The sequence below is a fragment of the Aquarana catesbeiana genome, linkage group LG02, assembly GCF_042186555.1.
Source record: "Aquarana catesbeiana isolate 2022-GZ linkage group LG02, ASM4218655v1, whole genome shotgun sequence".
In the NCBI taxonomy this organism is placed as follows: domain Eukaryota; kingdom Metazoa; phylum Chordata; class Amphibia; order Anura; family Ranidae; genus Aquarana; species Aquarana catesbeiana.
In genome coordinates this window covers 579,709,631-579,736,591 of record NC_133325.1, presented here as the reverse complement: position 1 = coordinate 579,736,591, position 26,961 = coordinate 579,709,631, and the positions used below count along the sequence as shown (strand labels likewise).

Below are 26,961 nucleotides of genomic sequence, written 5' to 3'. Positions count from 1 at the left end.
GTAAATAGTACTTTTCCCACTAGAAATTGTTTGGATGTATTTGTACAAATCTTCTCCAAACAGTCACTCCCCATGAAAAGGGAACCCAGTAAGGAGGGTTTTACATGGTGCTTCGGCTGACCAATTTTTTAACCACAAGATTCTACGCATATGTACAAACATAAGCGTAAGGCTAGACGCCTGGTGAATAGAATCTTTAATGGCATCTATGGCAAAGCATAATGCTTTTGGTAGTTCAGCCAATTCCCGGGCTTGTTGCGCAGGAACTTCTTTAAGGGCCTGTCTAAATTGGTCCTTTAGGGATTGACAGACGCCTATATTGCAGCGACTGCAGACTGAGTTAATGGCTATGTGTTGAGTTATTTTGAGGGGACAGCAAATTTACACTATTATACAAGCTGTACACTCACTACTTTACATTGTAGCAAAGTGTCATTTCTTCAGTGTTGTCACATGAAAAGATATAGTAAAATATTTACAAAAATGTTAGGGGTGTACTCACTTGTGAGATACTGTATGTGCAAATTGGGTCTTACCTAGATAGTTAGACAATTGTGGTAGGGGACTCCATGTTATCAATTAATATTGATCATATTCACAACTCCAAAATGATACTCACTTAGAATAGTTCTTGGTTTCCAGGACAGCTTGAGCAATAAGTTTCTGGATGTCAAGTGGAAGCAAAGTCAAGTCTCCTAGTACTCTAATGCAAACTTCATGCTTCTGAAGTTTATCTCTGCAAAGAAAGCCAGAATATAAATAAATAAGCACACAAAAATAGAAAAATGCTTTGCATTTGGATACATGCAGAGCATTGGAGGAGTGTTTTCCCGTTGTAGTAGTGATGCGCAGTATATTTGAAGATTTCTATTTCATGTGTAAGCTGGCTATATACTAGTAGAAATTCAGTCAATTTTTTTTGTTTTAAGAATGTTTGTTTTAATTTCTATCAGGGCTGAAAGAACTAATCGATTATGAAATTAATCGATTACTATTTTCATAATCGATTAATCGGCGAGTAACATTATGGGGTTAAAGGAACTAAAGTAAGCCCTTTATAGTACAAAAAGAGCAAATAATCGCTACTGTAATTACTTCTTTCACAGTTCAACAGTAAAAAAATTAACCCCTTACAGTAGTGATTATCTGCTTTTTTTGTACTATGAAGGGCTAATTTTAGTTTTTTAACCCCATTATGTTACTAAATGTCTTAGGCCTGGTTCACATCTATGTGTTTTTTTTGGTGCTTTTTGCAGAAATGCACTACAGTTCATTTACATGGTTTCCTATGGACACGTTCACATCTATGCTTTTTTCAGCCGGTGTGTATTTGGAAAGGGTCAGGGACTTTTTTTTTTAACGCAAAACGGTGCAATTTTGGTTTAATATACTTCAATGGAGAAGCTGCAGAAAAGCATATAACGCGTTTTTGCAGCATTTTGTGTTTTTTAATCTGCCCAAAAACAAATTGGCCAAAAAAAAATGCAAAAACGCAAAGCGCAGCAAAAATCAAAAAGCACTGCAGAAATGGATCAAAAGCAAACTGCATAGGTGTGTACCGAGCCTTATGCTGGCCACATGGATCAATTTACAGACGAGAATATTCAGACGAAAAATCTTTGTACGTTCGCTGAATGAAAGAATGTTGTTTGAAATTTTCACTTGTGTTTAACTTTGTTTTTAAAATGAATGTAATTTCTGAACGAAAACCGCATACACCGTCTGAAAATTTCTTTCCCCAAGAAGTTTTCTATTATTTCTAAATTTTCCCATCACTGTGGTTGAAAATGAACGTCGGTTTGACTCCACTAATGATTAGAAAATCAAACGAACGTTCTTAAAATTACATTTTTTTTTTTGAAGGAAGACATTGTTTTTTAAATAAAAAAATTTGATCTCTGAGTCTGATGATATTTACCAGATTCACCCTTTTATAGTATAACTCCTCTACTAGTATATACAGTATATCTCTTCTGTCTGTTATTCTCAGAGTGGATTAGATATTTTGCTCCCTAACCATACAGTTGGTTATCTATATTTACCACTGCATACAGATATTTAAGAATAAATTGCTTTTTTTTTAAACTTTACCTATTAACTAAATTATACACCACACTTTTTTTTTTAAGGTTATTAACCGATTAATCGAAACAATAATCGGCCAACTAATCGATTATGAAAATAATTGTTAGTTGCAGCCCTAATTTCTATTCATTAGTGGAGTCAAATGGATGTTTATTTTTGAACATACTGTAGTGGCAAGAAAATTCAAAGCAGTATAAGATTTATAAAAGTGTGTGGTTTTCGCTGGGCATTCATTCCAAAAATCGAATGTTAAAGGAAACAAAATTTTGGAGTACTTTTGAACATTCAAGTCATTGAATGTACTGAGAATTTACTACTAGTAGCCAATAGCCCCATGTGTTCTTTACCTAGGCTTTAGATTACTAGGATGTTGAGAAGAAGAAGCTACTAAAATAATGCGATTTAATAGCCTCTAATATATACACCAATATATATATATTAGAATTGGTGTTTTGAATCCACTGCAATTCGGCAGCACAATTTCTTTCACTTTTTTTTTTTAGGCACCAAACACACAGTGGCTGCTTTTAGCATGGGGTAGACAGTCCCTTTCACTCCCTGCTGGAGAGTAAGGATGAGCTCCGACGTTTTAGCACACCCCACGTGCAGAGCCCGCCAGGAAGTCAGCACTGCGCTGCACTAATCACAGGCAACGAGACATTTCCCAATCTCTGCAGCCGCGCATCAGGACAATGTCTCACTGCCTGTGATTAGAATATATATATATATATATATATATATATATATATATATATATATATATATATATATATATATATATATATATATATATATATATATATATATATATATATATACATACATACATACATACATACACATATACACACATACACACACACGTAAAAAATTTTGAAACTTTCAATAGAAAATTGTCCATATATGAAGTCCACACTTCATACATGGACAATTTTCTTTTGAAATTTCTCAAATTTTTACCTATGTACACATATATACATATTTGGTTTAAGTTATACCTATTGATTTTTTTTTTTTTATTGATTTGAAGTATTTTTGCACGTGCATATTTTTTTACAAGTGAAGTTATCATTTGTAACTAAATTCAATGTATACGGTTAATTCCAATCACTTCACCTGGTATTGTAACACTGGGTTATAATCGTTTAAAGAAACAGCACACCATTATTTTTTGTTTGCTTTAATTCCCACTCCTGGATTTGAGTTGTGGCAGTTTCAACCTTTTTTGACCAGGGCAGAGACATAACACTTGTTGGCATTAAAGTGCTGACAAGACTGCTTACAATGGTCAGCTTTTATTTATTGATGTAAAACCTTTATCCCAAAGGGGGGAAAAAAAAAAATACAGTTTTCGTAACTGATTAAAAAGTGTTAGCTGGATTTTGGCTTTAACCACTTCCCTACTTTCCCTTCCTGGGCGGGCGTCATATGAAGTCCCCCGCCGGAGGCACGTCCGCCACGTCACTGAGGAGCCGATGCGCATGCCCGGCGGCCACGATGTTCGTCGGGCGATCGCTAGTTACAGGAGCAGGACCGTGGATCTGTGTGTGTAAACACGCAGATCCACGTCCTGTCAGGGGAGAGGAGACAGATTGTGTGTTCCTAGTATATAGGAACACCGATTGGTCTCCTCCCCAGTCAGTCCCCTCCCCCTACAGTTAGAATCACTCCCTAGGGTAACACACTTAACCCCTTGATCGCCCCCTAGTGTTAACTCCTTCCTTGCCGGTGACAATTATACAGTAATCAGTGCATATTTATAGCACTAAGCGCCGTATAACCGTCAATGGTCCCAAAATAGTGTCCAAAGTGTCCGATCTGTCCGCCGCAATGTCACAGTAATGAAAAAAAACAAAAAGAAAAACAAAATCGCAGATCACCGCCATTACTAGTAAAAAAAAAAAATAAATAAACAAATAATAATAATAAAAAATACATCTCTCCCCTATTTTGTAGGCGCTATAACTTTTGCACAAACCAATCAATATATGCTTATTTTTTTGCCAAAAATATGTAGAAAAATACATATCGGCCTAAACTGAGGAAACATTTATTTTTTTTTTTAAATTGGGATATTTATTATAGCAAAAAGTAAAAAAAAAATTGTGTTTTTTTTCAAACTTGTCGCTCTTCTTTTGTTCAATAGCGCAAAAAAAAAAAATCGGATTTTTACAACATCACGGGACATAGAGCCATAGTATTAACTATATGGGTATATAGTCACCTTCAGGTGATGGACACTGGCACACCCAATACAGGAAGTTCACTCCCTATATGACCCCTCATCCTACCAAGAGTACCTCAGTTTTGTAGCAAAGCAATATACACAAATCTCAAAAAGATTGACACAGAGCCATAGTATTAACTATATGGGACATCCTATAGCAATGCTATTTGAGGGGAGGGAGACACAACCCATAGGGCACCCCCCAGACTTGAGGACCTATACTGTTGCCTGCAGCACAGTGCGCCCAAAGGAGATATCCTCATGCCTTCTTACATCCACCTGATAAAACCTGGTGAATGTATGTACTGAAGACCAAATTGCGGCCTTACAGATCTGAGCCATGGAGGCCTGGTGATGCACTGCCCATGAAGCATGAACTGCTCTGGTAGAGTGCGCTTTTCCTTGAAAAGGTGGAATCTTACCTTTTAAACCATAAGCCTGAATTATAACTTGCCGAATCCACTTAGCGACAGTGGATTTTGACTCTGCCTGTCCTTTCCTAGGACCTTCTGGCAGCACAAATAAGACATCAGTCTTCCGGATCTGAGCAGTCGCCTTTAAATAGACTTAAATAGACCGCTCTCGCCACATCAAGACAATGTAGTGACTTCTCTTCCCTGGAACATGGTTTTGGAAAAAACGATGGCAGGACAATATCTTGGTTCAGGTGAAAACCTGAGACCACTTTTGGCAGAAAACTTGGACGAGGACGCAACACAACTGTGTCCTCGTAAATAATCAAATATGGCTCTTTACACGAAAGAGCAGCCAATTCCGAAACCTTCCTTGCTGTGGATATAGCAACCAAGAACACCAACTTCCTTGTCAGAAGAACTAAGGAAGTATGCTGCATCGGTTAAAATGGCTGTTTTTGTAACACTGACAAAACTAAGTTCAAGTCCCAAGGGTTCAAAGGAGGTCTGACTGGCGGATTAAGCCGCATCACCCCTTGCATAAAAACCCGGAGGTCTGGCCGTAGTGGAAGGGACCATGGATCCTCCACCACCATCTTTACGATTTCCGCATACCAGGACCTTCTGGGCCATGCTGGGGCTACCAGAATTACCGGCTTTCTTTCCAGCTTGATCCTGCATAGAAGTTAAGGCAGCAACTGAATAGGGGGAATGCATAAATCAGTGAGAACTGATGCCACGGGGTCATCAACGCATCTGTTCTGCATGCAAGTGGATCCCTTGTCCCGGACATAAAGTTGACCAACTTCATGTTGAACCTGGATGCCAGAAGATCTACGTTCGGAGTGCCCCATTTCTGGCAAACAGCCTGAAAAACGTCGGGGTGAAGAGACAATTCCCCCCAGAGCAACTGCTGGCGGCTCAAGAAGTCCGCCTGCCAATTCTCCACTCCCGGAATGAAAACTGCTGATAGGCACGGAATATTTCTTTCTGCCCAAGTTAGGATATGGTTCACCTCCCTCTGTGCCACAAGACTCTTGGTGCCCCCTTGATGATTGATGTAAGCTACAGCTGTGGCATTGTCGGATTGAATCTTGATATGACAACCCCATAACCTGAATGTCCAGGCCTTCAGAGCCAGACCCACTGCCAGAATCTCTAGGATGTTGATGGGCAAGGTCCTTTCGGTTCTTAACCACTGTCCCTGGACAGTTGTCTTTTCTAGCCCTACTCCAAAACCTGAAAGGCTGGCATCTGTCATTACCACCTTCCAGATAACTGGTCCGAAGGCTTTTCCTTTCAGCAAATTCTGGTTTACCAACCACCAACTGAAGCTCTGGGACACCCTTGGGGACAGCCGCATTGGCAAGTCTAAAGCTTGAACCGTTTTGTTCCAAGCGGACAGGATACTGCTCTGCAACAGTCTCGAATGGAACTGGGCATAGGGAACTGCTTTGAATGAAGCCACCATCTTTGCTAACAACCTCATGCAAAGACGAATGGAGGGATCTCTTTTTGACCTGACCATCTGCACCAGCTCACTTATGGAGTTGATCTTTGCCTGAGGCAAGAACACCTTTTTCTAGGCTGTGTCTATGATCAGACCCAAGTACTCCAGCCTTTTTAGCGGTTTTAAGGAAGACTTCTCTAGGTTGAGAATGCAACCCAGATTTTCCAGGTATTTGGTTGTAACGCGCACGCTTTGCTCCAAACGGGCCACCGACTGGTTTATTAACAAAAGATCGTCTAGGTACGCCAAGACTGTTATGCCCTGTGCCCTTAACCCAGCTAAAGGTGGAGCCAGAACTTTTGTAAATACCCGGGTTGCTGTAGCAGGCCCGAAGGGCAAGGCTACAAACTCAAAATGATGGCGTTCTACCTCAAACCGCAGAAAACTTTGGCGAGCGGGAAATAGAGGGACATGCAGATATGCATCCCTGATGTCGATAGACGTCAGAAGTTCTCTTCCTGGTAGGATAGAAACCACCGACCTGATCGACTCCATGCAAAAAGAGCTGATCTTCAGGATCGGATTTAGATTCTTTAGATCTAGAAAGGGTCTGACATCTCCATTCGGTTTTGGTACCTTAAAAAGGTTTGAATAAAACCCCAAACCTTGTTCTTCTGTGGGGATTTGTATGATCACCCCCTGAGCCAGTAATCGTTCTAGTGCCCGAAACAGAGATTGCTTTTTCCCTGGATCTTTGGGAACGTTTGACCTCAGAAAACGAGACGGTGGAAACTTCCGCCCCCATAATTCTTTTGTGCTTGGGCCTGTCCTTGAGGCTTTCCTCTAGACTCTGACGGAGGAGGCTGTCGCCACTGCCTAGAGGCGGATGTCCCCGGCGTAGGAGAAAGAGTCCGCTTAAATGAAGGGCGTTTATTCCTTCTCTTAACTCGCAAAAGAGTACTTTTCCCACTTGAAATCTTTTGGATGTATTTATCCAAATCATCCCCAAATAGCCGATCCCCATGAAAAGGAAAACCAGTCAAGAGAGTCTTTTGCATGGTGCTTCGGCTGACCAATTTTTTAACCACAGGATCCTACACATGTGTACTAGCACAAGCGCAAGGCGGGACGCCTGGTGAATAGAATCTTTACACACTGGATATAGCAGCGTCAGTCTACTTGTACATTCCATCTTTTGGTGAATTTCTCCTCCATAGAGTACTGTGAATCTCTTTGGAGGGAGAAAATGCTTATCCGGGTGTTCCCATTCAGCATAAATAAGCTGTTCTAGTAATGCATGGACAGGAAACGCATGCAAAGGCTGTGAAGGTTTTAAGGAACCCAAAGAAGAAACAGAACTTTCAACTGACACCGTTAGGGGTAGCTTGAAAGTGGAACGAACCATCTCCGTAAGAGATTGTACCAGCAATTTCTCAGATTGCGAGGCTGAAAAGGGTTCATCCACGTTGTTTCCTCTGCAGAGGAGTCATCGGTTTGACTTTCCTCCTGATCGCCTGAGGGTAACACCTCATCCTCTACCCACGGTTCCCTTGGTAAGGGGTCTAAGGTGGGGGAGGGGGATCTACCACGCTTCCTATCCCCTTGGATGGAGGATGCGATTAAAGCCATCAATCTTCCCTCTAGCCCCAACAGGGCAGAGGAAAGGGCATCTTCAGTCACGTATACAGGGGCTGAGATGTGAGAAGCAGCTGCACCACCAATTGGTTCCAATGACTCACCCTGGCTTGCCACATCTGGTATTTCCGGAGAAGAGGACAGCGTGGAGGCACAACTGGAGTTCCCAGCGCCTGGGAGTGAAATTTTTGGTACCTTTTTTGAGGTCTTTGTGGTGTCTTTTTTGGGAGGCATAGTCCTAAGCACAAAAGCAGAGGTACTAAGCAAATGAACCTACTTGCTGAGCAACAGTCTAGTATACAATGCCGCTAATAAAGTTCAGCCTGGTGCTGAGTAAAATGTATTTCCTCTAACTGGGAATGCCTGTATGCAGCGCCTTACGTGCCCCCACCGCTCCTGTGTCCTGTGCGTCCAGACGGCTATATTCTCCAGCTACTAGCTGAGGAGAGTCTGTTTTCTGTGTTCGGCGTCCCCAGCGCCTGCACCGTGTGTTCTCGTGGACGCTACGTCCCACACACAGCGCCGAGCCTAAGCCACACCCCCTCCGCACATCACATCACCCCCCCTCTTGTTTAAACCATCCAGCAGTCCACGCGCGAACGGCATTCGGGTCTGCCAGTCAGCAGACCCAGGGAGAGGGAAGGGAAGGCTGGGGAGGCTGAATCAAGCTCCATCGAGGTGCTTTCTGGGCTTCTGTGGGAAAACACACAGTCAGCATAGGGAAGCCACCGCACCCCACCCCCCCACCAGGGGGTGGGGTGGGGGAGTACAAACTACTGTTGTGCCTCCAAGCCCCTTAGTTCCCCCCAAAAATGCTGTAATTAGCAAATCTTTTCCTGGATGAGGAATCCCCCCTGATAAACAGTGGGGACGGAAAGTATTCAGACCTCCTTACATTTTTCACTCTTTGTTATATCGCAGCCATTTGCTAAAATCATTTTATTCCTTTTTTTTTTTCCTCATTAATGTACACACAGCTCCCCATATTGACAGAAAAACACAGAACTGTTGACATTTTTGCAGATTTATTAAAAAAGAAAAACTGAAATATCACATGGTCCGAAGTATTCAGACCCTTTGCTCAGTATTTAGTAGAAGCACCCTTTTGATCTAATACAGCCATGAGTCTTTTTGGGAAAGATGCAACAAGTTTTTCACACCCGGATTTGGGGATCCTCTGCCATTCCTCCTTGCAGATCCTCTCCAGTTCTGTCAGGCTGGATGGTAAACGTTGGTGGACAGCCATTTTTAGGTCTCTCCAGAGATGTTCAATTGGGTTTAAGTCAGGGCTCTGGCTGGGCCATTCAAGAACAGTCACTGAGTTGTTGTGAAGCCACTCCTTTGTTATTTTAGCTGTATGCTTAGGATCATTGTCTTGTTGGAAGGTAAACCTTCGGCCCAGTCTGTGGTCCTGAGCACTCTTTGTCCAGGACATCCCTGTACTTGGCCGCATTCATCTTTCCCTCGATTGCAACCAGTCGTCCTGTCCCTGCAGCCGAAAAACACCCCCACAGCATGATGCTGCTGCCACCACCATGCTTCACTGTTGGGACTGTATTGGACAGGTGATGAGCAGTGCCTGGTTTTCTCCACACATACCGCTTAGAATTAAGGCCAAAAAGTTCTATCTTGGTCTCATCAGACCAGAGAATCTTATTTCTCACCATCTTGGAGTCCTTCAGGTGTTTTTTAGCAAACTCCATGCGGGCTTTCATGTGTCTTGCACTGAGGAGAGGCTTCCGTCGGGCCACTCTGCCATAAAGCCCCGATTGGTGGAGGGCTGCAGCGATGGTTGACTTTCTACAACTTTCTCCCATCTCCTGACTGCATCTCTGAAGCTCAGCCACAGTGATCTTTGGGTTCTTCTTTACCTCTCTCACCAAGGCTCTTCTCCCCGATAGCTCAGTTTGGCCGGACGGCCAAACTGAGGAAGGCTTCTGGTCGTCCCAAACGTCTTCCATTTAAGGATTATGGAGGCCACTGTGCTCTTAGGAACCTTAAGTGCAGCAGAAATTTTTTTGTAACCTTGGCCACATCTGTGCCTTGTCACAATTCTGTCTCTGAACTCTTCAGGCAGTTCCTTTGACCTCATGATTCTCATTTGCTCTGACATGCACTGTGAGCTGTAAGGTCTTATATAGACAGGTGTGTGGCTTTCCTAATCAAGTCCAATCAGTATAATCAAACACAGCTGGACTCAAATGAAGTTGTAGAACCATCTCAAGGATGATCAGAAGAAATGGACAGCACCTGAGTTAAATATATGAGTGTAGAGGTCGACCGATATATCGGCCGATATTTGGCTTTTTTTACTTAATCGGCATCGGCCGATTGTGCTGATAAAAAAAGCCGATTATAACTTCAGCGGGACTTGCAAATGACTTCTGTAATAGAAGTCAATGCAAGTTTCCTGGAGTTATCTTCTCTCCTCCTCTGGGCAGCCTGCCAAGTCTGATAAGAAGATACATTTGTATCTCTTCTTTTATCAATAGACTGAACTCCGTGTGTAGAATTTCTCAGTTTAACCATTTAAAGACTAAATCTTTTTTGACATTTGTTGCTTACAAGTAAAAATCCTGTAATTTCTGCTAGAAAATAACTTAGAACACCCAAACATTATATATATATATATATTTTTTAGCAGAGACCCTAGGGAATAAAATAGCGGTGGTTGCAATATTTTATGTCACACGGTATTTGCGCAGCGGTCTTTCCAACGCAATTTTTTTTTTAAAAATACACTAATTAAAAAAAAAAAAAATAAGCAGTAAAGTTAGCCCATATTTTTTCGTCCAAAAGTTTTGATTATCTTAAATATTAAATACACAAAAACAGGTATAGTTATTTTTTTTTTAATCTAAATTCTATATACAAGTGAACTGATTGGAGGTTTGTTTTGTTCAATAAATGTTTAAATGTAAAAAATTTTCTGTATCACTTATTACTTAAGGCTGCTTTCACACTGGAGCGGGCATGCGTTGACGGTAAAACGCTGTTAGTTTTAGCGACGCTTTACCGTCATTTTAGCGGCGCTATTCGGCTGCTAGCGGGGCGCTTATAACCCAGCTAGCGGCCGAGGAAGGGGTTAAATGCGCTCCTGAAGTGCTGCTGCCGAAACGATTTGCAGGCGCTTCGGCAGCGGTGCGCATTCATTTCAATGGCTAGGAGTGGTGGAGCAGCGGTATACACCGCTCCAAAGATGCTGCTTGCAGGACTTTTTTTTAACATCCTGCCAGCGCATCGCCTCAGTGTGAAAGCACTCAGGATATCACACTGAGACTGCAGGGGAGCCGTTTTTCAGGCACTTTACAGGCGCTATTTTTAGCCCAAAAGCGCCTAAAAAAACACCCCAGTGTGAAAGGGGTCTAACTGTTAGATTTTATGAGATAAAGGGGAAAAAAAAAAAAAAAAAAAAATCGGCCTAATAAATCGGCCCAAAAAAATCGGCATCATATATCGGCCACCGCGATTTCTAAATATCGGCATCGGCCAGAGAAAAACCCATATCGGTCGACCTCTATATGAGTGTCACAGCAAAGGGTCTGAATACTTAGGACCACGTGATATTTCAGTTTTTCAATTTTAATAAATCTGCAAAAATGTCAACAATTCTGTGTTTTTCTGTCAATATGAGGTGCTGTGTGTACATTAATGAGGAAAAAAATGAACTTAAATGATTTTAGCAAATGGCTGCAATATAACAAAGAGTGAAAAATTTAAGGGGGTCTGAATACTTTCCGTCCCCACTGTATGCTGCTAGCCGGGACCACACACATGCTGTTAGCTGGAACACTGAGCTGAACTGAGAGGCAACGTACCAAGGTATGTGCATTTTCTTCCTCTAGTGGAGACTTAAGGCATGACAACATTTTACTCAAGGAAGAAAAACCATAGGTGGACTTTTTACAGTTCCTAGGCTTCTTCCCTTACCTTATCCTCGCCACAGGATACTGCTGTGATAGACAGATCCAACTTTCACCCATCACGGCGGGCTGCGTTAACAAACCTTCAAGGACCGGGTCCCTTTTTATCGGGGTTCCACTCCCTTGGGCCTGTATAGCACCCCGCCAGGAAAAACGTTAGGTAATGCGAGTATGACCAAAGCTCTGGGTCCCGGGGTCCAGCCCTGCAAGGAGAGGCGTTACAGGCAAAACCTCGTTCTACCTATACGAGGCTCGGGTACCATCCACCTTGGATTCAGTGGCACTTTGGACGGATCCGGTCTGTGGAGGCTATTTAAATACAGCAAGGATCCCTCCAGTGGAGCTCCACAGAGCACATCTTCACTTATGACCAACACCTTAGACACTGGCGAAAAAAAACTGAGGTACTCCTGGTAGGAGGAGGGGTTATATAGGGAGTGAACTTCCTGTATTGGGTATGCCAGTGTCCATCACCTGAAGGTGCCTATATACCCATATAGTTAATACTATGGCTCTGTGTCCCGTGATGTACGATAAAGAAATAAAAACCACAGAGGTGATCAAATACCACCGAAAGAAAGCTCCATTTGTGGGGGAAAAAAATGATAAAAATTCCATTTGGGTACAATGTTGCATCACTGCGCAATTATCATTCAAAATGTTACAGCGCTGAAAACTGAAAATTGGCCTAGGAAGGAAGGGGGTGAAAATGCCCTGTATTGAAGTGGTTAAAGGATAAGTTCACATGAATGCACATCTTTTTGCAGGTAAAAAAATTTGCATTTATATTTTTACTAGGAGCCTGGACAGCATTGCACCCGTGATCAGCAGATCACATGTGCCATGCAGGACTCCTGCAGACTTGTCAGTGTGTCTCTCTTCATACCTCGTACAGACAGGCAGATACACACTGACCGGAAGAGACAATTAACTACCAGAGCGCTCAACAGTGCCCCGGTAGTTCATTAAGAACTACAAGCCAATAAGAATGGGCTCAGGTGTGCTTGGATCGAACCCGCTAGGAAGCCGGCACTGCACACTGCCAATCATAGGCAGCGTGTGAATGTGCAGCTGCCGGTCGGGAAATGCCTCCCTGCCTACGATTGGCGGTGTGCAGTGACGGCTTCCTGGCGGGTTCGATCCGAACACGCCCGAACCCATCACTACCAGCCAACAGCCCCAAAGACTGTCGGTACTTGTGCTTTCCCATTCACAGAACTCTGTCAATGAATGATTTTGTGACAGCAAGCAGAGGAATCCCCTGCTTGTTGTCACTAGATGCAGCAGATCAGGAAGGGCACCCTAAAAACGGTGGAACATGTTCCCAAAGGTGAACTTATCCACTAATGTGTTAATCAAGTCCATCTAAATTTGCTTGTGCATTTAACATTATCCTTTCCCCAGATTGACAATGCTGGGCTGATGCTACTCTATACAAAATCCATTCCCAATCACGTCCGCCTGTCAATTTTTCAGGTGGACCCAAATGGAAGCTCCATGCAGCTCTATGGCCATATTGCTGTGTGTCCGTTTACACCCCCTACCTCTGAGTCCATCCTTGTCCAGAAAAGAAAACAAAAAAAAAACCCACTGCATCCTTTTTCATTTTTTTGGACCCAAAACGTGGCAGATTGGAGGTAGCTGGATGTAAATGGACACAAGACTGTTTACATGTAGCTACCCCCAGAGCTATCACGGATACACCCATGTCTGCCAGACACAATCTTAACAGGCATGGATGTAAAAACAAAATTGATATCTGTCCCGTTTAGCTCTGATTCCGCAGAGGATCTGCTCAGGGACCCCATGTTGAATGGAGCAGAGCAGCTCTGTCTGAAAGACAGGAAATTAGTTACTGACCAGGTCAAAGTTGAAAAAAAAAAAAAAATATGCAGCCACCCCAGCTGCAATAGTAGATTTTCTTATCCAATCCTCTGTGCTGCTAGACTGGTCTCCTGTAGCTTCTTCTCACTTATGCTCTGGTGGTTTAAGGTCATGACATCATCAAGACCAATGCAGGGGTCCATAGCCCTGCACTGGGTGTGAGGATGCAATGGACAATCTACCACTGGAGCATTGTATTGGGCAAGAAAAATTGCTTTTACCATCCTCTAGACTAAATGAGCATTTAACCCTTGCAGTGTATGACCAAAGCAAGATAAGTCTGTAATGAGGTAATAATCAGCTGCAGGAAGACCACTAGCATTGAAAATGACTACTCTTTTGTCCTCTGCTTGCTACTTTTTTTTAGCACAGCATCCACACTTCAAGAACTTTTTGAAGTTGAAAGCTTTAAAACACAATGTAGAGAATGAGACAGAAATAGAAAAATATGTGCAGTTAATTGGTTTAAATTACCTCCCCCAGGATTTCTGAATGTAATATTTTGCACCTAAAAAAGCAATTGACTGTTGCTTAAATCTATACCTAAAACTATTTCCCATCTTTATCTATCTTCTGTACCACATATAGATACAAAAAGTACTAATCTGTGGTATTATAAACGTACACTGTTCTGCAACCCTCAAACTTACCTTTCTTCCAAAAGACGGGTAAATTTCTGACGAGCTAGTTCCATCAAGCCTTCGACTTCCTCTTTTGAACGCTTAAAATTCTCAATGCTGAAAGCATAAACTGTGACTTCACAAATGCCGAGGTTTAAACACCAACGTAGTGTCTACGGACAGGGAGATTAATAGAAGATTTGTAATGATCATTTTTTAAAACTAGATGATTCAAGCGCTCTAAAATACAATGCAAAACTCATAAGTAGCCACATAAATCTGAGTTGTAATCAGATAGCTCCTCTACAACTAAAAAATATGTGTTATATAAAATTATATGTATACTGTAATGAAGCAGGCTTTCTATTTCAATAAAAGACATTCTGAGGATCAAATAGGTCATGAATTAGACACAAGTACTGAGTATACAAGAAACTACTATAAAAACTTAAAGAGAGAAACGATCATTTAAAAAAAAAAAAAAAAAAAAAAAAAACCCAACTTATTTTTTTGCATTTTTACGATTCTAAAGCCAGCCATAGACAGAGCAATTTATTTTCGTGCAAACACGATAAAGAAAATCCCTTGATTCCCCCACTGTGTTGATGGGGGAATGCTTTCTGTGGAGCCATTGTGTTCTCCAGGGAATGGGGGGGGGGGGTTGGGGAAAGCCGCTCCTGCCAGGAGAACACAGTGATTACTGCTAGTGGTTAGAACAGCCGCTAGCAATAATTGCATTTAAAAAATTCAACAGAATGGTTGTACTCAAGTTGATCTATCAACTTGGGGGGTACATTTAGCTTGCCCATACATGGCTCAAATCTCTGCCTGTTCCTGCTGAACCAGCCGAGATTCAAACACTATGGCCAGCTTAATGGCTCATACACATGATCAAAATATCGTATGGAAAATATTGGTTTTTTTTCCCAAGTCTAGAAGACACACCCCAGGATCCAGGGAACCTTAGTATTGGTGAGCTCAGAGATGTGCAGTATTTCAGGATCGTAGCCCAATAACCAGCACCCCACAGGTTTAGAAAATATGAAATCTGCAGATGTGGAAGAACATCTCCAGCACACATTGGGACATCCAGGCGATATCTTTCCCAGTCGTGCAGGTGTGTGAAATGGCAGCAGTGGACAATTTTAAATTGGATCAGTCTATCTTTACCCAAAAATCTGTGTTTGGAATGGATAACCCCAAGCATCATCTCAATCCTCAGAGTCCAGAATCGTGACATCTTGTGACCATGTCTCTTTACATTTCTCTACATGTGTAGGATGTTGCAACACCTTATAAATGTTCGGGTGATGCTTGGACAACGAGTCAGATAGTAAAAGGGACTCAATTCTAGTAGTGGATAGATTGGAAACTACAGGCCTAGTGAAGTTGAATGTAGCAAAACAAATACCAGTTTGGGAGACAATGATGCTATTTAAGCACAGATAACAGGAGAAGTTTATTATGGGCAAATACATTTGCCAAAACTTTTATACCCTCTTGATGCCCATAGGACCAGCTCCAGGATCTGCTGCATATGGGAAAGATTAGGATTGTTCCACAAGAGTATGAGGGGACCAGTAATGAGAAAATAAAAATAAAAATGAAGGACTTGAGTCCTAGTTCACACTCTAATCTTTGTTCCCATGGTGTGGGTAAGGTTGTATGGAGCGCGGCAGCCTCTATATAAAAGCAACCAGAGCGCCTAATAGGAGGCCAGAGTTGCAGCCTCCACCCCCACTGAAGCATTATCCTGACTATAAATAAGCCAATTATGGGTGTTGAAAAGCTGATCTGCTAAAAAGTATTGGAAAAAATTAGGTAGGGCTAATCCTCCAAAAGAAAGGGGCTTGTTCAGAATGGTTAAAAACTTAGCCTAATGGGCTTGTGGTTCCACGGAAAGGAGGAGATTTGTGAAGCAAGCTGTTTAGAGAGGGATGGTGAAATCCAAACAGGGGCATTTCTAAGGATATAAAGGAGAGGTGAAGCAGTTTAATCTTAATTAAAATGATCATGCCTATGAATGACAAAAGGTAAGAACTTCCAGATTTCAAATTTGACTTTAGGGAGATTCAGAAGGAACATAATATTCACCACATCACCAGATACCTGTATTGGTTTACCATAAGCCCTTTCACTTGGGGATCTGATTGGAGCACCACAGCCTAGGGGTTCCATCCTGAGGGAGAAAAGGTGTAGGGATCAAGGGTCAACCCTGCCTACGATGCCTAGTACACCCACACACCAGCAGTGGTGATGAAGCTTGTTCCCTATTTTTATAAATGCTTAGAGGAGTGTCGTTTAACAGATCAAGCCAACAAAGGAAAGCAGGGCCAAATCCCACAGTCCGGAGGACCATGCACATATACCTCAAATCAACCAAGTTGAACGCTTTCTCAATATCAAGCATGGCCATGATTCTATTGCCCTGGTTAGCATGTGGAACCTGGAGGTTTGTAAACAGCCTTCATATATTAATGTCAGTGGTTTTCTGAGGAGTTAATCCAGTTTTATCGAAATTCACCAAGGTCTCAATCATCCAGGACAGCTGGGATGCCAAGACCTCAGTTTCAATGGTATATTTAAAGTGGTTGTTAAGCCACTCTAACCTGTATACACTATCAGCACTGCCTCCTATTGTAGTATCCCCCTCTGTGTGTTATTCATAAAAATAAATGTTACAAATAACGAATTTCACAGTGGAGATTGCGATCACATGACTGGCCAGCTTTCTCCTTTCCCCCTCTGAGAGATGCAGCGGGCAGGGCTGAGATTGCTCTGCTTATGTCATTTTGGAGGGAAGGAGGAGAGAGCTGGCTGGTCATGTGATAGCAATCTCAGCTCTTAAATTAGGTATTTACAGCATTTATATTTATAAATCATTCACAGAGGGGGACACTGCAATAGGAGGCAGTGCTGATGGTGTATACAGGTTAGTGCTATGAGAGCAGCAGGAGGGGCAGCTCACACACAGACAGAAACTGGAGAGGGGACACAGGAGCAGTGAGGAGAGCAGATAGCATACTGCTAATGACAGAGGCACGTAAACTAACCACGATGTCATGGCTCAGCAGCCATGATACACGGTGGCGAGTTTACAGAGGGGTGGGGAGAAACTGGCAGAATCAGCCAGGTTTTTTTTAGGTGTCACAGGGGGCCAAATGACACAGGACAAGCACTGTGTCATAACATGCTTTAAAGGAGCAGGTTCCTTTTTTTTTGGGGGGGGGGGGGGGGTAGTGCTGCTAAGGTTTAAATACATAAAAAAAAAAAAAATCTGAAAGACTGCAAAATCCAGAGCATATGACCTTTCATATTAGCAACACATAGATGTTCTCCATCCTGCATGTGCTGAGGTTTCCCAGAACATAGATCTAAAACGACAAATTTCCCCTGCAACACTGGCAGCAAATTATGCTACTAGGTTGCAACCTAAAACACAATTATTCCCTGTGGGAACCATTTTCTGTTTTTGTTGCTGGACTTCAGTCCAACACTAAGCATTTTAAAAAGCACAGTGATACTGTTGGCAAATGGACATTGTGAGGCAGAGGCTCTTTGATGTTTGGGCACAGAGAGACCCCTGTTCAAATAGTAGACTTCCATTTTAGCATTTATTTATTAACATGACATTAGATGATTTCTCTGACCACACACTTCTAAAATATCAAACAAAAATTAAAGGATATTAGGAAATATGTCACTTGCCAATAATTAATGGCCAAATACATATCTAACCTCTGCAAGCTTTTCAAACCCCTGAGAATGCCCCTCTTGTCTCTCCACATGGCATTTTTGTGCATATCTGCGATTTCCATCCATTATAAATGCAACATGCTTAGGCATCGGACCAGCCTATTGGAAAAAATAGAGAACAATACAAAGTTATATATATATATATTACCCTTTACAAATTAACAATGAAATTATGCATTAACAACAAATGTAGTACATAAGCCAATCTATACTGGCAGGATTTAGGTGTAACTGCTGTATTAAAGCAACACCAAATGACTAGTTGGTTTATGTATGTTTTATTTTTCATAGCATTCATGTATGGATATGTAAAGGTTTCAGGCAACAATACGTATGCATTTAATATGTAGGTGGTAATGTGAGGAGCAAATTTTTCCACTTAGTAACCTCATAGACGAAAGCTATAAACTGTATCTGCGCCATGTATCAGCAGGTCAATACACTGCATAGCAAAGATTTACACTATATTACAAAAAGTATTGGGACATCTGCCTTTACACGCACATGATGGTTAATGGCATCCCAGTCTTAGTCCTTAGGGTTCAATATTGAGTTGGTCCACCCTTTGCAGCTATAACAGCTTCAACTCTTCTGGGAAGGCTGTCCACAGGGTTTAGGAGTGTGTCTATGGGAATGTTTGACCATTCTTCCAGAAGCGCATTTTGTGAGGTCAGGCACTGATGTTGGACAAGAAGGCCTGGCTCGCAGTCTCTGCTTTAATTCATCCCAAAGGTGTTCTATTGGGTTGAGGTCAGGGCTCCGTACAGGCAAGTCAAGTTCCTCTACTCCAAACTCACTCATCCATGTCTTTATGGACCTTGCTTTGTGTGCAGTTATGTTGGAACAGGAAGGGACCATTCCCAAACTGTTCCCACAAAGTTGGGAGCATAAAATTGTCCAAAATGTCTTGGTATGTTGAGGCCTTCAGAGTTCCCTTCACTGGAACTAAGGGGCCAAGCCCAACCCCTGAAAAGCAAATCACACCATAATCCCCCCCTCTACCAAATGATTTGAACCAGTGCACAAAGCAAGGACCACAAAGACATGGATGAGGAAGTTTGGGGTTGAGGAACTTGACTGGCCTGCACAGAGTCCTGATCTCAACCCGATGGAACACCTTTGGGATGAAATAGAGCGGAGACTTTGAGCCAGGTCTTCCAACATCAGTGCCTAACCTCACAAATGCGCTTCTGGAAGAATGGTCAAAGATTCCCATAGACACACTCCTAAACCTTGTGAACAGCCTTCCCAGAAGAGTTTAAGCTGTTATAGCTGCAAAGGGTGGGCCAACTCAATATTGAACCCTACAGACTAAGACTGGGATGCCATTAAAGCTCATGTAAAGGCAGGCATCCCAATCCTTTTGGTAATATAGTGTATATGCCAATCACCTCAGTTTTTCTACTTGCGTAGGGACTTTTGCATACATAGTTGTGAGTGTTGTTTATAGTTATTTGTAGAGTGTAACTTTAGATATGCTTTCCTACCTTTAAAATATTTGCACATAGCCTTTCAATCAATGACAGCTCCTTGTCACGAATCCAAGACATGATGTTGCAAACCTTGAAGACAAAATGTGGTAGTTAGTACACCTATAGAGCCTTATGTCACAGCTGAAATTGTACTTGTGCTCCAGGAATTTATTTATCTACCATTCTACCAGATATTCTCCCAGCTTTACTCAAGAGTTTTAGGAGATTCAATTAGAAAACTAGCTGAGTGAATCTTGGATGAAACATTGATAAACTGACCCCACTGTTTTAAAAAAACAGGGCCATACATTTATTTCAGAATAATATGACAAGTAACCAGGTACCAGTATTATTTTATGAAACTGCTCAAGTATAAATTTTCCTATATTTAGCTCATTTCACAGTAAGTAGATATAAGCATATGGCCCCGAATTTAATAATTGTTTCAGGTGTCCGTTTGTGAAACTGTGAACAGCGGTGAACCCAAGGATTGCTGCTGATCTCAGCTCATAAACATTTTATGAAACAGAGATGATCGGGGGAAAACATGTTCTCTGCCGATTATCTTCGCACACTGAGAATCCGTCGTTGTCTGACGCAGAAATGGCCAGGTTACGAAGCTGCGATCTCAGCACTTTACTGGCGATCTGTGTCAGAATTCACCCTCCCCCATTCACCAGCTCAGAGGTGATGAATTGAGGAGTGAAGAGTAAATCTCGGGGGAACTGAGGGGGGGAAGAAGGAAGATTATTAACTTCCTTCTACCTCAATCAGACCCCCTCCCCTAGACAGTAAACATGTCCCCCTGTCATATTTATATGTACAGTGATACCTCGGTTCACGAACACTTCTGTTCACGAACAACTCAGTTCGCGAACAGAAGAGTTCACAAAAATTTGCTTTGGTACGTGAACTCCGCTTTGGTTCACAAACACGAGCCGCGGCCATCTTCCCTGCGCTGAGTAGGACTTCATAAAAAGGTCAAGTTCCTCCACCCCAACACGACACCTCGTCTGCAGCCCATGGACCAGCAAGTGATCTGCAACTTCAAGAAGCTGTACACAAAGGCGCTTTTCACTAGGTGTTTTAATGTCACTGAAGAAACGTCCTCGAGCAACATTAAACCGTGTGACAGTTCAACCGTGCGGCAGAATGGCACGGTTGAACGAAACGACGTTATGTTGCGTCGCTTCACCCTGTGGCCACTAGGGGCGTGCTCCCTTGGAGCCGATGCGAGTGCCCGGCAGTCAGGATCACCACCGGCCTCCCACGATCGCAGCTGACACACCGAGAATCTGGATCATTTTCCGGTTCTCTGAGGGGAGACAGAGTATGAACAGTGATCTGTCAACTCCCCTACACAGTCCCCTCCCCCCTTCAGTTAGAACACACACTAGGGAACACAAGTAACCCCTTGATCGCCCCCTTCCCTGCCAGTGACATTTTTACAGTAATCAGTGCATTTTTATAGCACTGATCGCTGTATAAATGGTCCCAAAAATGTGTCAAAAGTGTCCACAATAATGTCGCACTCCCGATAAAAATGGCAGATTGCCATTACTAGTAAAAAAAAATAAATAAATAAAATAAATAATAAAAATATCCCTATTTTGTAGACGCTATAACTTTAGCGCAAACCAATCAATATATGCTTATTGTGATTTTTTTTTTTTACCAAAAATATGTAGAAGTATACATATCGGCCTAAACGGAGGAAAATTTTTTTTATATATTTTTGGGGGATCTTTATTATAGCGAAAAGTAAAAAATATTGCGTTTATTTCAAAATTGTCGCTCGTTTTTTGTTTATAGCGCAAAAAATAAAAACCGCAGAGGTGATCAAATACTACCAAAAGAAATCTCTATTTGTGGGAAAAAAAAAGGACGTCAATTTTGCTTGGGTGCAACGTCGCACGACCGCGCAATTGTCAGTTAAAGAGACACAGTGCCGAATCGCAAAAAGTGCTCTGGTCAGGAAGGGGGTAAAATATTCTGGGGCTGAGGCGGTTAATGTTCCCCACTGCATTAACCAAGCCTGGGAAGTTGTCACTAACCGAACCTTAAACTCAGCCTGGGGGAAACTGTGGCCTGTTACCGACGTGACTTTGAAGGGTCTGATGCAGAGGTAGTGGAGGAGATTGTCTCCATGGGCAACAGTATGGGTCTGGACGTCGATAGTGCAGACATAGAGGTGTTTGTTGAGGAACATAAAGGAGGAGCTGACCACGGAAGAACTTTCTGAACTCCACAGTGAGCAGCAGAAGGCACTTATTGAGGAGCATTCCACTGAGGAAGACAGGGAAGAGGTTAGCAGTGATGCCATAAAATCCATTATTGAAAAATGGAATGAGTGGCATGATTTATTTTAGAAGCACCACCCCAACATAACCGTAACAAACAGAGTGTTAAATCTGATGAACGATAACATGATCTCTCATTTTCGGAGGGTTATGCAGCGTAGGAAAAGACAAGTGACATTGGACAGATTCTTCACCAAAACTGAGCCTGCGGCTAAGGGATAAAGGAGAGGAAACCCCCTGAAGGAAATCTCCCTAATGTCCTTATGGAGGGGGATTTCCCTCCGAACAATAAGCGCCTCCCACCCGCCTTCCTCCACGCCAGAAGTCGTCTCAAGAAAGGTTAGTGTTCTCTCTCTCTTCATACTATACTTTGTTTCATATTTTTGTGGTTCAAAAAAAAAAAAAAAGTTCAGAACAGAGTAACATGATTTACATTGAACCCTATGAGAAAATTTGCCTTGGTTCGCGACCAGAGTCGTTTCACTAATTAAGTTTGTGAACCGAGGTATCACTGTATATATTTATTATGTAGGGGGACTATTTTATTAACATAAGGTGGGCCATCTGTCCATGTACTGAGCAGTGATAACACATCACTGCTTAATAAATAGACACCTCTGTGTTTCGATAAATTTCTGGTACTATAATCTTAAGTCTCACGAGATTACAGTATCAGGGCGCATTTTCCACTGTTTGAAGCATTTGTAGACTGTTTCACTTCACAAAAGGCTAAGCGATCTACACAGATTCATAAACAGGCACCCAGAAGAGAGAGATCTCCTCTGTGAATGCCCGAGAACGGTGCAGTGGATATTTTCCACTGATTCATAAACGTACACCACCTTTTTTTAATGTTGTAATATATTTGCAGTTATTTAACACATATTTTTAGGAAAAGTACATTAAAGAATTTTAATGCAAACACATTATACCCAGTGTTTTGGTAAAAATTTGGGTTGCACTGAGTAAATAAATACCAAACATTTCAAGTCTTAAACCTTACATATTGCTTGGGGGCCCCTGCTCAGGATACCACAGTCCTGCAAGGTGGATACTGTCTATTAGGGGGTGCAGGCTGGGGATGAGTCCAAGGCACACTGCAGAGATAATATGAAGTCCCAGCCACCTCACACCTCTCCTGGGCATATAGTTAACAAGTAAAAGCAGCCTCAGCTCACTCTATCAAGGCCCCCCCCCCCCCCCAATGTGTTTCGCCCCATCCCTCTGGACCCCGATGATGATCGACCCCTGGAGGCAGAGCGGAATGCACTGGGCGTGTGGCCTTAGTGGAGCAAGCGGAGGCTGTTTTTACTGGTTAACTATACGGCTGGAAGAGGTGTGTGGGGGCCAGGACTTCTCTGTAACATCAAGTCTTAAAATTGTGCATGCCTGTGGGAGTTGCAAAAAAACGATGGTACCCAAAATTCTCGATAGGTGATGCTTTAAAAGCCTTAAAGTGAATGTAAACTTGATTCATGAAATTTGACCTGGGCACATATATCTGTAGTGTTTACTTCTTTCTCTCCAACACCCTAAGTCCCATGTGTTTCTGCTGTTTTGTTTCTCTGTTATCAGCATGAAAACTTCTGACAAGTTCTCTGAGATGGGAGATAAAAGCAGCTAAAAATGTGTGTCCTGGGAGGGTGCTATAAATAGATTAGCAGAGAGTTTGTCTTGTCACAGCACAGCTCTGAAAGTATCTTCCTTCTTCTGCCCATGTGGAGTGGGGGTGTGTGCCTTTTCTCCAATGAGCTGTCTCCCAGTGTAAGCCAAGACTACACTCCCAGTGCTGAATGAAGAAGTGAAAATTCTAACATGAAGTAAGAATTCTAAAGGATGTAAAAAAGGGAAAGAGAGCAGATATGCATGTAAAACTTATGTAGGGAGATTTATTTAATCTCTGTGTATAATCTGAGGCTGTTCACTTTACTGTGTATATCTGGGGGTTTACATCCACTTTAACAGATTTTCAGTTTAAAGTTAATCCTGAACTATGGTCCTAGAATTACTGCTGTCACTCCAATGATCGCAATGATGCCTCACATGTGTGGTGCAACTGATGTTTACATACATGTGCTCATCCAATGCTTTTTATACAGCGTGTGTACAGAGGTGATGGGTGCTTTAAATTAAAAAAAGGAACAGTTTAAACCATTTTTAAATTTTCTGTAATTTTTTTTTACTGCTATCATAAGGGGGCTAAAAATGCCTCTATGTGATAGCATAGACAGGTAAAAGGACTGTTAAATCCCCCAATGTCTCCTCTGCCCTTCCATGCAGCTATCAAACACAGATCACGTTTATAACAGCTGTGACCCTGAAAGTGACATAATACAGGTTGCTTCCAGGGTTCATTAGTCACAGGAAGGATCAGGGAATGGAGGTTCCCTGAGTTTCTCCTGCTTTTACAAGGGAAGCCATTTCCTGCAGTCCCAGGCTCCCCAGAGGACTGGGAGAGCAGGGGTACCACTGGCAGGGGGGCACCCCTTTGAGAGCCCTGTAAAAGTAACTGGGTGGTTTTAAAACTGTCTGATCACTTTTATCGAAAATCCCTTCATTGACTCTTAAAGATGGTACCAGCAGCTATGATCTTGATTCAACCACATGTCTAACATATCGTTTCTAAACCTTGGTAGACAAGTGGTTGAACTAATTTTCATTAAAGTACAGCACTAGACTACTATAACCCATTCTTTGACAGCTCATGTGACTGACACATGACACCCCCCCCATCCATTAAAATTAATAAAAGGGTCTTCACTTGCTTCAAAAGTCCTAAAGCAAGATAAGCAGAAGGCACAACACTATGATTTATAAATGTGCAAAAGGTGTTTTGTTGTTGTTTTTAAAGCAGTGGTAAGGCGACACCATTGCTTTACATATGGGTCGCTAAGTGAATCATACTACTCTTGCATGTAACAAAGGTGACAGTCATAGTTTTGCGGCAGTTAAGTTGGCCCCTTTTGCATCAACGACCTAGAGCTAGTAATGGAGGCGAGCACTTCTGATTTTATTTACCTCTTAAGTTTCTCATTTGCTTATCTGTTCCCGATCAACTACTACAGAAAACAATAAAGTGATCCAATCATGAGAGAAGTGAGGGGCTGCCATTACTGGCCTCCTAAAAATGCTTGCTGCCTGGCTATGTCTTTTTTTTTTTTAAGTCAGTGACCAGGAAGCAAGCTGAAAATGAATACGAGAATCACATCAGAATACTTTTAGACTTGTCCCGAGTAGAGTTGCCACCTTATCCTTTTAAATCCGAACACATATGAATTACACAGATTCTGAGGCTAATTTAAAGAGGGAGTAAAGCCTCTTAAAAAAAAAAAAAAAAAAAACCCTGCAAGGCAAAGGCATAATGAGCTAGTATGCATAGCATACTAGCTCATTATGAATTACTTACCTGAGATCGAAGCCCCGGCATCAGCCCTGGTTCGCCTCCTCCGACGCTGACATCTATCCCGGAGTGACTTTCGGGTATCACGGCTCCGGCGCTGTGACTGGCCGGAGCCGCAATGACGTCACTCCCACGCATGCGTGCTGGTGCCGCCACTAATGTCATGATCGCCGTTAGAAACGGCATGCTCAGTGTGCCTGCGCCCGAGGTCTACGGTGCACATCGGTACCGCTATTCCTGCAAATATCTCCTAAACCTTTTAGGTTTGGAAGATATTTCTTGCACCTACAGGTAAGCCTTAATCTAGGCCTACCTGTAGGTTAAAGTGGTTGTAATGGGTTTACAACCACTTTAATGCAACTAAGGCACCAAGTGAGTTTAATTGCCACCTTAATCAGCCACAGAACCTGTGTAATTAATATGTGCTTGGGTTTTAAAGGGATGAGGTGGCAACGCTAGTCCAGAGTAGGGTTGCCACCTGTCTGGGATTCACAAGCATGTGTCCAGGCTTCGGGCAGACTGAAACCCAAACACATTATACAGACTGGGCTTTGGCTCCCCAAGTAACCAAGATAGTCACACACAAATCTGTTTCCATCCGGGAGCTGTAGGTGGCTGTCTGGGGGGCGGGGTGATGATGTCAACAAGAGCAATTTGGCCACACCCACTGTTCGCTGCAGCACGCTATGCACACCGCATTACTACTCTTCTTAGGGGCACCCAAAGGTGTCCCAGGCTGCTAAAGTGTTCTGGTTTGGCTTGAAGAAAAGGTGGCAACCCTAGACCCGAGTCAGTGGAAGAAATCAAACAGGGCAGCCAAGCAATTAGCATTTTGGAAGGAATGGCCAGCCGTGACAGCATTCACAATTATCCTGTGACTGGTTTCCCTAATAACCACTGGCTCATCATAACAGCCAGGCGAATAGCATTGCCAGAAATGCAATCCTTACTTGAAATCTCTTCTCCCTATGTCTGACCATCAGTAAGAGGCTGAGGCACTATTAACTTCGGAGCCTACTTACAAGGCTGGACCTTGGAGAACTGTGATCATGTATTATGTCTACGTCCTGAGGGACTGTTCCTGTTTCTGCCTAGTCCTCTCTTTCTTCTTGCTCATCTATGACAGTTGGGAGATTATATATTATACACACACCTCTTTCCTAGTAACTATCAAGTCAAACCTCTGCTACCTTCTGTCCCAATGCCACCCTGCACCATTTGCGCACAGACACACACAGGGGTTTTAAGGAACTGTCTTCAGTTGACTAAATGGTATTACTTACCCGACCAGCATCACCTTTAGGTCCTGCAACACTTCCGCATTCGCCGGCAGCCTGCGGCGCACCGCTCTGACGTCGGTTGCTGTAGCTGATGACGTTGAAGACAAAAAACGCGAGCTGCTCCTGTTCTAGAATGAATGGGACCGCTAAACGGGAGAGCTTTCTAGAGCTGCCTCTAGGGGAAGCTGTGCGGCGTGTTTCTAGTGGTACAGCTCATCTTTCCTTACGTAATATGATTCGTTTATTACCTGCGACTGTGTTGATGGGGAGGTGTGAACACGAATAGGGAGAGCTGGGATATATATATATCCCAACAGAAGGCCATGAGGTGCACTATTCTTATTCCGACTGACCCTCATTTGGAGGGACTGACCCTCTTTGAGAAATAAATCCTGCCTGATTCTCTCTTTTTGGTCTCCTAAGCAATCGAGATCACATGATCAGATCACCATGTATTTGAAATGTAACAGTGCCACCTGCAGGCAGTACACGGCAACACTTCTTCCCCCTGCGTAC

General features: G+C 42.6%; 1 protein-coding gene across 1 annotated transcript in view; it reads right to left on the bottom strand.

The window, feature by feature from the left end:
• DHDDS (dehydrodolichyl diphosphate synthase subunit) overlaps positions 1-26,595 on the bottom strand; it is a 59,259-nt gene extending 32,664 nt beyond the window's left edge. Inside the window, exons 1-5 of the mRNA XM_073616147.1 lie at positions 26,449-26,595; positions 19,481-19,555; positions 17,976-18,092; positions 14,268-14,410; positions 620-736 (exon numbers count right to left, since the gene is read on the bottom strand). Coding sequence (XP_073472248.1) covers positions 620-736; positions 14,268-14,410; positions 17,976-18,092; positions 19,481-19,543 — 440 coding nt within the window. The 5' untranslated portion in view covers positions 19,544-19,555; positions 26,449-26,595. The remainder of the gene's footprint in view (positions 1-619; positions 737-14,267; positions 14,411-17,975; positions 18,093-19,480; positions 19,556-26,448) is intronic.
• Between the last annotated feature and the right edge of the window lie 366 nt (positions 26,596-26,961).